Genomic DNA, 11,766 nt, shown 5'->3' on the forward strand with positions numbered 1-11,766 from the left:
TGATGTGGACGAGAAGGCCTGGCTCGCAGTCTCCGCTCCAATACATCCCAAAGGTGTTTTATTGGGTTGAGGTCAGGACTCTGTGCAGGCCAGTCAAGTTCCTCCACCCCCAAACTCGCTCATCCATGTCCTTATGCACAAAGCAAGGTCCATAAAGGCATGGATGAGGGAGTTTGGGGTGGAGGAACTTGACTGGCCTGCACAGAGTCCTGACCTCAACACGATAGAACACCTTTGGGATGAATTGGAGTGGAGACTGCAAGCCAGGCCTTCTCGTCCACATCAGTGCCTGATCTCACAAATGCACTTTTGGAATAATGGTCAAACATTCCAATAGACACACTCCTAAACCTTGTGGACAGTCTTCCAGGAAGAGTTGAAGCTCTAAAGGGTGGGTCAACTCAATATTGAACCCTACAGACTAAGACTGGGATGCCATTAAAGTTCATGTGCGTGTAAAGGCAGGCGTCCCAACACTTTTGGTAATATAGTGTAGTTCAGCTAGTCAAAGCTGTACACCTGTCTGTCATTTTTTTACAAGGGGAGATTTACTGGCCAATGAGTGTATAGTGCGGGGTGGCTACATAAGTTCCTTTTTTTTAGGTTAAGTACAGAAATGCACTATGATTTCCTGTGTCCTTATAACTTCCTTCCCAGTTATCTTCTGAAAACTACAAAACCTCGTCTCCCTATTGAGATGAGGAGAGTTGGAGCAATTTGTTGTCCAAATCAGGAGAGTAGTCTAGGGTGAAGGCACTGCTCCTCCATAGCTACAGTGCAGTTAGTGTTGTCACTCTAGGACAGGAAATGTGTTACTGGCAGGATCACCAGGTGAAGACAAAGTCTGAAAAAAAAGAAAACAAATGCAACCACCATATTTAAGGCCTAGTATATAACCTGGTCAATATATAAAATTTGTTTTTGGGTTTAGATATGCTTTAACGTTTCTTCTGAAAACCTTCAAAACCTGAAACCTGTTTTTTGGGCTTGTTATTCAGGGTGGATGTTATCATTGTGTTGATGTTCATTTGAATTCCAAACAGTGGGCAGGAGGTGGGAAATTGACACAGTTCATATATACACCATATACTGTATCTTTATTTACCTTGAAGTAGTGAGAAAAAGTCCTGGACAGCCGCACTCAAAATAATATATTGCCTTTATTGAATAACGATCATCAAAGATACATGCCACAGCAGAAAAATGCAGGAATACTGACGCGTTTCACACTGTAGTCAGTGCTTAATCATTGATCCAAGATTGATTGATCATTGATTAAGCACTGACTACAGTGTGAAACGCGTCAGATTTCCTGCATTTTTCTGCTGTGGCATGTATCTTTGATGATCGTTATTCAATAAAGGCAATATATTATTTTGATTGCGGCTGTCCAGGACTTTTTCTCACTACTTCATTGTACAAGCATTGCCGGCACCTGTTGCTTCCAACATGGAGGAGATGTCCGTTTCTAATTGGCCTTCCTAGAGCGGTGATATCTTTCTTTATTTACCTGTTTACTAGAGATGCCCTATAATGGGTTATAATTACATTTATAATATTTGTTTTAAGATGGATTGGAGCACCTGGAGGAACTGAAACTGTGTCAATGTATATATATTGAGGACACCTGTCTGGAGAGAATAAGCCAGACAGTCAACCTTCAAGAGAGTCTCAGAAGAATGGAAGTCATCAGCTGTGGGAATGTGACTGATAAAGGTGTCATATCTCTGCACTCCTTGAGGTGGGTCAATGGAAGCCTATTCTGCATATTTGATTTTTCTTCTTTCGTCTTCCAAGACAGCCTCTGAGACATAGGGCTCCCCCCTCCGGGACAGGAAACACATTCACCCAAAACTTTAAAGGCGGTCCTCCAGGTCTCCTCCTCCTTCAGTTTTTTGTGTTTCCTGCCAGACGGGAAGGGAGCACGCTAGGAACCTGCTGCTGGTCCCACTGCTGCCGTAAGCTTGGAGAGAGTAGGACCCCTGGAGGATGTGGCGGGCCCCGCCGCTGTCACGCCGGACATTCGGAGTGGGAGCTGCTCTTAGCAGCAGACGTTTTCAAGGATTCACCACAAGATCACTTTTCTCGGAGGCGGAAAAGGTGCCCAATCTTCTCCTGCTTATTTCTATTACAAGGGATGTTTACATTCTTTGTAATAGGAATAAAAGTGATAAAAATATATATTTATAATATTATTTATTTTATTTTTTAAAGACAAGTGTAAAACTAAAAGCTAAAAAAAAAAAAAAAAATTGTATTTATTTTACTTTTTAAAGTGCCCCATCCCTCCATGCTCGCGTTCAGATCGTCACGCCCACATATGTAAACGGTGTTCAAACCAAACATGTGAGGTATTGCCACGATCGTTAGTGAGAGCAATAATTCTAGCACTAGACCTCCTCTTTAACTTAAAACTGGTAACCTGTAGAAATTTTTAAAACTCGCCTATGGAGATTTTTAAGTACCAAAGTTTGTCAACATTCCACGAGTGGGCGCAATTTTGAAGCGTGACGTGTTGGGTATAAATTTACTTAGCGTAACATTATCTTTCACAATATAGAAAAACATTGGGCTAACTTTACTGTTTTCTAATTTTTTAATTCAAAAAAGTGTATTTTTACCAAACAAATTGCATTTGTAAGACCGCTGCGCAAATACGGTATGAAATAAAGTATTGCAATGACCGCCATTTTATTCTCTAGCGTTTGAAAAAAAAAATGTGTGTGTGTGTATAATATAATGTTTGGGGGTTCTAAGTAATTTTAAAAACAGATTTTAACTTGTAAGCAACAAGTTTGAAAAATAGGCCTGGTCCTTAAGTAGTTAATGATGCCGTGCTCTATTGCATTAGATACAGTACCATGCTCTATTTCTTTAATTACGGTTCAGGTTTTCAGTATTGTGCTCTCCTCCAGTGATCTCACTCACCGACCACTGTGGACTCTTATATGTGTATAAGAGTCATATGCTTTGGATAAATATCCTGGTTATGCTGGAGCTTGTGGTTCTCCTCGGTGATTGTTTCCTGTATTCTGTCACTTTAAATCACAGGGATATGTTTACATAGGATTTACATTTTTCTACATTGAACCTCATTTGCCATGTAGTTGCCCACCCCATTAATTGGTTCAGATCTTTTTGCAAGGTTTCCACATCCTGCGGAGAAGTTATTGCCCTGCTTAGCTTAATATCATCCGCAAATACAGAGATTGAACTGTTTACGCCATCCTCCAGGTTGTTTATGAACAAAATAATTAGGATTGGTCCCAGCACAGAACCCTGGGGAACCCCACTATCCACCCCTGACCATTCTGAGTATTTCCCATTTATCACCACTCTCTGAACTTGCCCTTGTAGCCAGTTTTCAATCCATGTACTCACCCTATGGTCCATGCCAATGGACCTTATTTTGTACAGTAAACGTTTATGGGGAACTGTGTCAAATGTTTTTGAAAAATTCAGATACACCACATCTACGGGCCTTCCTTTATCTAGATGGCAACTTACCGCCTCATAGAAGGTTAATAGATTGGTTTGGCAAGAACGATTCTTCATGAATCCATGCTGATTATTGCTAATAATGCCGTTCTTGTTACTAAAATCTTGTATATAGTCCCTTATCATCCCCTCCAAGAGTTTACATACTATTGATGTTAGGCTAACTGGTCTGTAATTCCCAGGGATGTATTTTGGGCCCTTTTTAAATATTGGTGCTACATTGGCTTTTCTCCAATCACCTGGTACCATTGCAGTCAGTAGACTGTCAGTAAAAATTAGGAACAATGGTCTGGCAATTACTTGACTGAGTTCCCTAAGTACCCTCAGATGCAAGCCATCTGGTGATTTATTAATGTTTCCCAAGTCTAATTTTAATTCTGTCCTCTGTTAACCATGGAGGTGCTTCCTGTGTTGTGTCATGAGGATAAACACTGCCGTTTTGGTTACTGAAGCCCCCCGATTCCCTTGTGAAGACTGAGGAGAATAAATTCAATACCTTCGCCATCTCGCCATCCTTTGTAACCAGATGTCCTTCCTCATTCTTTATAGGGCCAATATGGTCTGTCCTCCCTTTTTTACTGTTTACATACTTAAAGAATGTCTCTTTTCCGCCCTAATTGCACCCTTACATTTCTTGTTGCATTCTTTATAAAGTCTGAATACTGATGATGATCCCTCAACCTTGTATTTTTTTTTAAGGCATTCTCCTTTTTACCTTTATATGCATTTTTACATTGGAGTTAAGCCATCCACGACTTTTGTTCGCTCTTTTAAATGTATTACCCTATGGGATGCATTGACTAATGCCCTTTAATATGCTCTTAAAACAAACCCATCTCTCCTCTGTGTTCTTTGTTCCTAAGATTTTATCCCAATTCATGCCTTCTTCAATATTGAAAATCTACACCTTAATTAAAGAAGTAGAGCATGGCACTGTATCTAATGCAATAGAGCACAGCATCATTAATAGACTACAACGCTTTTGCTAATGCATGAATGATTGAAGATAACACGTGACTATGAACTGATATTTTTGTATATTGTCAATTTTCATGGTTTTGGGTGTGTGTATATATATTGTATGATGTTTACACATTGGACTAGGCAGCGCCTAAATAGTCACATTTAGCCTTTGAGGGTTGAGCAGTGTGTATGTATATAAATATATATATGTGTGTATGTGTATGTGTATGTGTATATATATATATATATATATATATATATATATATATATATATATATATATATATATATATATATTTTTTTACATTTAATCTGCAGGCTGAACTGCAGGGAAATAAGTATTTGATCTCCTGCTGATTTTGTACGTTTGCCCACTGACAAAGAAATGATCAGTCTATAATTTTAATGTTAGGTTTATTTTAATAGCGAGAGACAGAAAAACGCATTTCAAAAAGTTATAAATTGATTTGCATTTTAATGAGTGAAATAAGTATTTGACCCCTTCGCAAAACATAACTTGGTACTTGGTTGCAAAACCCTTGGTGGCAATCACAGAGGTCAGACGTTTCTCGTGGTTGGCCATCATGTCTGCACTAGAGCTGGGCGATTTTCTCCCCAAAAAAAATCTGCTATATATATATATATATATATATATATATATATATATATATATATATATATATATATATATATATATATATATATATATATATATATATTTTTTTTTTTTTGATGGACACCGCACCGGTCCTGAGGAGCTGCAAGCAGAAGTTTTTAGGCGAGGCCGCGGCTTCGGCCTAGTCCACGGCGTCCGGCCTCACGGACTAGGCTGAAGCCGCAGACTCGCCTAAAAACTCCTGCCCACAGCTCCTCAGGACCGGCGTGGTGTCAGTGCCGGTCCTGGTGAAAAAAAAAAAAATCGATTTGCTGAAAATTTTAATTGATTTGACCTCTCAACTCGATTCAAGATTCAAATCAATTTTTTTCTCCAGCCCTAGTCTGCACACAACTCAGAAAAGGAATTCGTCCCACTCCTCTTTGCAGATCCTCTCCAAGTCCTTAGCCTCGGTTCACACCAGAGGCGGCACGACTTGCAGGTCGCCTCACCGAGGCGACCTGCACACGACTGCCGGGGCGACTTGCAAAACGACTTCTGTATAGAAGTCTATGCAAGTCGCCCCCAAAGTCGTACAGGAACCTTTTTCTAAGTCGGAGTGACTTGCGTCGCTCCGATTAGAACAGTTCCATTGTACTGCACGGGACGCTACTTGTCAGGCGACCTAGGTCGCCTGACAAGTCGTCCCAGTGTGAACCGAGGCTTAGGGTTTCAAGGCTGACGTTTGGTAACTCAAACCTTCAGCTCCCGCCACATATTTTTTATAGGATTGAGGTCTATAGACTGGCTAGACCAGTCCAGGACCTTTTTAATATGCTTCTTCTTGAGCCACTCCTTTGTTGCCTTGGCTGTGTGTTTTGGGTCATTGTCATGCTGGAATACCCATCCACCACCCATTTTCAATGCCCTGGCTGAGGGAAGGAGGTTCTCAAACAAGATAGCCGGTACATGGCCCCATCCATCATCCCTTTGAAGTGAAGTTGTCCTGTCCCCTTAGCAGAAAAACACCCGCAAAGCATAATGTTTCCACCTCCATGTTTGATGGTGGGGATGGTGTTCTTGGGGTCATAGACAGCATAGTTGAGTTGATGTCAAAGAGCTTGATTTTGGTCTCATCTGACCACAACACTTTCACCCAGTTCTGCTCTGAATCATTCAGATGTTCATTAGCAAACTTCAGATGGGCCTGTACATGTGCTTTCTTAAGCAGGGGGACCTTACGGGCACTGCAGGATTTCAGTCCTTCACGGCGTAGTGTGTTACCAATTGTTTTATTGGTGACTATGGTCCCAGCTGCCTTGAGATTTTCCTGTATAGTTCTGGGCTGATTCCTCGTCGTTCCCAAGATCATTGAAACTCCACGAGGTGAGATCTTGCATGGAGTCCCAGACCAAGGGAGATTGACTGTTCTTTTGTGTTTCTGCATTTGCAAATAATCGCACCAACTGTTGTCACCCTCTCACCAAGCTGCTTGGCGATGGTCTTGTAGCCCATTCCAGCCTTGTCTAGGTCTACAGTCTTGTCCCCGACATCCTTGGACAGCTCTTTGGTCTTGGCCATGGTGGAGAGATTAGAATCTGATTGATTGCTTCTGTAGACAGGTATCTTTTTTATACAGGTAAGAAGCTGAGATTAGGAGCACTCCCATTAAGAGTGCTCCTAATCTCAGCTTGTTACCTGTACAGAAAACACCTGGAAGCCAGAAATCCTGCTGAGTTGATAGGGGATCAAATACTTATTTCACACTTTAAAATGCAAATAAATGTATAACTATTTTTAAATGCCTTTTTCTGGATATTTTTGTTGTTATTCTGTCTCTTACTGTTAAAATAAACCTACCATTAAAATTATAGACTAATCATTTGTCAGTGGGCAAACGTACTAAATCAGCAGAGGATCAAATTCTTTTTTTCCCTCACTGTACATCTGATTGGACACAGGCGCAGTTTGGTTGAACGTTTTCTGCCCAGCTCCTTCGATTTACCAATTGTAGGATGTCGAGCTAGAGGTGGCTGAATTTTCTCAGGAATCGGACCTTGGTTTTGTGTATGGCTACTGGTCAGGTGTCACACTTCTAATACAGCTCCTGTGCTCCAATTTCTATAATGGCTGGTTCACACCAAAATACGGTGTAGGAAAGGCGTGTTCTGTGTACATTTCTCGTACCGCAGATGAACGCACTGCCCTTGCATTTTTCATGTGGGTTGTAATGAATTGTTAATGGCACTCCAAATGCATCTCGCAAACAGTGTGTTTTGAGGCCACCAAATTGCTCAGTACTGCAGTACCATGTGGTTTGGTGCAATACGTTTTGAAAAAGGTGCTAGCATTTTTTTTTTCCACATTCCACTGCGTTTTGCAGCCCATTCAAATGAATGGGCTGGTAAAACTGAACCACACTGGAACTGACCCTGAATGTGCACTTCTTTTACTATACCAGTAATGAGTCATTCATATATTTCCATTTTGTCCCCACTTCATTTTTAGGAACTTGGAATATTTATTTTTGCGCGATCTCCCTGGAATCGGGAAGAAGGAGATGATCCTGGAACTTCTACAGAAATCCCTCCCCTCATTACAGATTGAGTTAGATCTGAAGGATTGACCTTGTCGGTGTACCTGTTCTGTCCATCGGACACTAAACAGAAGTCTGGAGCAGCGAAGCGCAGCTCGCTCTTTAGGCTTGCAGCCACTTCAAAGGAAGTATTTACACTGTGCACCACTTCTGAGTGATTTTAGACTTGGGTCAAGAAGAGATTTTTCTTTCCACAAAATTGACATGTCATATGTTGTTTTCTTGAACCGGATGGGCATGTGCTTTTAAAGCTACTTGGTGTGCTTTCTGTAATAAAGACCACTCACTGCTGCTCTCTCCTTGTGCAGGGAGACTGGTCTTAACCCCGCCCCCTGGAAGTTTTTTTGCAGGCAGCCTGTAGTGGGTGTGGCCTGCTGGGTCCCTCCCACAGCTTTGCTCTCTGCACAGGCTATATGTACAGCACATGGGATGCTGTCCCTGCTACTTTTACTAGGTAATTTTTGGATTTGCAAAGCTTGCACACAAAGTGGATTTATATACTTTGAAGAATATATTTCAAGTTTTTGTACTTCAAAATTCAGTTTTAATAAGCAAAATAAATATGTAAATCTAAAGGAAAAATTGTCTATAGCAACTATGAAAGACTATTCTTTAAAAAAAAAAAAAAATTGTTTGTTAAAGTGCATCTGCAAAGAAAAAGGTTAGTACTTACCTGTCCTGGTGCTGTTCTTCGCTTTGTTTTTGACACACTGCCTTAAAGTGTTTGTTAACCCACAAAAAAAAAAAAAAAAAACCTGATCCTTTTACGCTGGGTTCACACCTATGCAAATTGAATGCGGGTTTTCACCGCATCCAATTCGCATGGTAGGAGATTGTGACTGGCTCTCTATGGAGATGGTTCACATATCTCCGCTGTGGCTCTGGAGCAAGTTTTGCACAGGGGTCCCATGCGTCTTTTGGTCTGTTTCCGATCCGAATTCAGCCCAAAAATTCAGGCTGAAATCGGACTTAACGGTAAACGGCGACGCACCAGACCCTTGCTGTGAGCCGCATACGGGAATAGTGTGAACCCAGCCTTAAAGCATGTTATACAGCACAGTGCTTGTGCTGTGTCATTTGGCCCCCTGTATCACCTGGCTGATCCTGCCTGGCTATGCCCACCCCCCTGTAAACTGACCACAGTGTATCATGGCTGCTGAGCCCTGACACCGTGGTCAGTTTACGTACCTCCATCATCCGCAGCTCTCCTCCCGCTGCTAAAATAACTTTTATTGTCCTCTATATTCCTCTTTGTGTCCTAATGACAAGTGCTCCTGTCTGTGTGATCTATAAAAAAAAATGCATTCTTTACCGTATTTTAGAGCGTTTCCCAGTGATCACGTGACTGGTTGGCTCGCACTCTCCCCTCTTGTCCTGACTGACGTCAGTGGGGGAATCTCGGCCCTGCCCGCTGCATCTGTCAGACTGGGAGAGGAGAGAGCTGGCCGGTCATGTGATCACTGGGAAACGCTCTCAAAAAGAAGGCATTTTTTATAAATCACATAGACAGGAGCACTTGTCATTAGGACACAGAGAGGATTATAAGAAATAGTCAAAATGGGTTAACAACCACTTTAACTCTGTTTCCATCTGCCACCCACAACATCACTTACAGTAATGAGGGAGCGGTCAGCAGATGGCACTACAGTGTGCAGCAAAGGACCAGGTGTCCATGGCAGCCAAAGACAATTAATAATTATTCAGTCAGCTTAGCTGTTCCAAGGAGTATGGATTGGTGATGTGGGACAGGCAAGTATCTGGCCCTTTCCTTTGCAAGTAGCATTTAAAGCTCCCCTCCCCCTCCTCAATACTAACAAAATGTTTCTAATAAAAGTTTTCCTTTGTTAGACCAGACATTTTCAACCAGGTTCCTTGTCTTGAGCTTGAATCGTGTGGCCTGGTCTGATGAATCACATTTATTTTTACATCACGTGGCAGGCTGAGTGTGTGTGAGTCACTTACCTGGGGAAGAGATGGCATCAGGATGGGAAGAAGGCAAGCTGGCGAAGGCGGTGTGATGCTTTGGGCAATTTTCTGCTAGGAAACCTTGGGTCCTGGCATTAATGTGGATGTTACTTTGACATGTACCACCTTACTGTTGTTGCTGACCAAGTAACCCCTTCATGACAACAGTATTCCCTGGTGGTAGTGGCCTCTTTAAGGCTGGGTTCACACTGCTGCGGTGCGGGAACGCAGCGAATTTACTGCGGGTTCCCGCATCGCACCAACTTGCACGGCAGTTCACACTGCCATATGCGAACTGCTGGGGAGTGTCATACAATGTTAATGACACCCCCAGTTCAGCCCGCATATCGCACTGCAAACTGACAATTCGGACATTTTCGGATCGCATAGGTGTGAACACCCATGCGATCCGATTCTGGTCCGAACAAAAAAAAAAAAGGGTCCTGTGCGAGTTTGGACCGAATGCGGTGTGATATCAGCCATACTATCTGTATGGCTGATATCGCACAGCACAGACATCGCATGTGATGTGAACAGCAGTGCGCTGCGAATCACATACGATGTCTGCCACCGCAGCAGTGTGAACCCAGCTTTAGTCAGATAATTCACCCTGCCACAATATTTTAAGAATGGTTTGAGGAACACAACAATGAGTTTGCAGTGTGGCCTCCAAACTCCCTAGATCTCAATCCAATCGAGCATCTGTGGGACAATTTCCATCCATGGAGGCCTCACCTCGCAACTTAAAGGATCTTCTACTGATGGCTTGATGCCAAATACCACAGCATACCTTCAGAGGTCTAGTGGAGTCCATGTCTCTATGGGTCAGGGCTGTTTTGGCAGCAAAAGGGGATCTACTCATTATTAGGTGGGTCATCATAAGGTTATGGCTGATCAGTGTACTCACTTACTGGCACAAGCTGGATACTAGATGACCTCTGTGTAAGATGGTATGTTGCCTTGTTTTACAAGTAGTGTGTCTGTTTTTTTCTTAAATCAGTACAATCTTGATGAATAAGAAGACAACTTCAGTAATAATCAGTTTCAGACCACAGAGACCCTTCTTACCATAACCTGTACTGTAAACTGTTTAATTGGGTCCTCTTCCAAACAAAGCAGGCTTTACACACACACACACACACACTGCACCGATGATCACCAAAGTCCCGAAACAGTCCTATGCAGTTTATTTTTATTTATTTATTTATTTATTTCAGGTACTTATATAGCGCCGTCAATTTACGCAGCGCTTTACATATACATTGTACATTCACATCAGTCCCTACCCTCAAGGAGCTTACAATCTAAGGTCCCTAACTCACATTCATACATACTAGGGACAATTTAGACAGGATCCAATTAACCTACCAGCATGTCTTTGGAGTGTGGGAGGAAACCGGAGTACTCGGAGGAAACCCACGCAGGCACAGGGAGAACATGCAAACTCCAGGCAGGTAGTGTCATAATAATGGCTCTATAATATTAGTCTATAACTGCAATATGTACACATATGGCCGATAGGACATAAAACAATGAGCTGCATGGCTCTGCTCACTGTCCTGAAATGAGGAATAATCCTCTTATATTTGGAATATGTGATGGAGAAATGAGATGCATACATACCTCCTGTCCTAGGAAGTCTTTTACTGCACTACCCCAGACCAAACAGAAAAAACACTAAAAACCTTCCTGAGGTTTGTTCAGAAAGTCAAACTTCAAATTTCTTGTTAACAAGCAAAATAGAAAAATTAAAAGAAAAATACATCTATGAACAGTTTTGGACTATATGTATATAAAAAAAGAAATGCATACACATACTCACATTTTATACATATTTTATTAACATTTGTCCCCAAGTTGAGGAATGTCATCAGTATATAAAACAAACAAAAAAGGTATTTTACCAAATATGCAGAAAGTTGTATTGCGATATGAAAGCTTCGTATTTGTATATTCAGTGATACTGATCAGATTTGGTTTATGGGTAATCTCTACAGAAGTTTAATAAGCAACCAGAATTTATTCTGGATGGTCGAAGGCTCTGCATAATATATTGGAGAAAACGCTGCAAAAGGTAAAACTGACCGATCTAACAACCAGATAATTATTTTATAAATACTGGCTGAAAAAGATTCAGCTCAATTCACCA

At 41.7% G+C, this 11,766-nt stretch overlaps 1 protein-coding gene across 2 annotated transcripts in view; it reads left to right on the forward strand.

Moving 5' to 3' along the window:
• Window positions 1–9,506, forward strand: part of DMAC2L (distal membrane arm assembly component 2 like) — a 35,749-nt gene extending 26,243 nt beyond the window's left edge. For both annotated transcript variants that reach the window (XM_073608636.1, XM_073608637.1), the window contains exons 4-5: window positions 1,570–1,741; window positions 7,565–9,506. In XM_073608636.1, the coding sequence (XP_073464737.1) occupies window positions 1,570–1,741; window positions 7,565–7,682 (290 nt within the window). In that variant the 3' untranslated portion in view covers window positions 7,683–9,506. The remainder of the gene's footprint in view (window positions 1–1,569; window positions 1,742–7,564) is intronic.
• The last annotated feature ends 2,260 nt before the right edge of the window (window positions 9,507–11,766 follow it).

Source organism: Aquarana catesbeiana, linkage group LG13 (genome assembly GCF_042186555.1).
Source record: "Aquarana catesbeiana isolate 2022-GZ linkage group LG13, ASM4218655v1, whole genome shotgun sequence".
Lineage (NCBI taxonomy): Eukaryota > Metazoa > Chordata > Amphibia > Anura > Ranidae > Aquarana > Aquarana catesbeiana.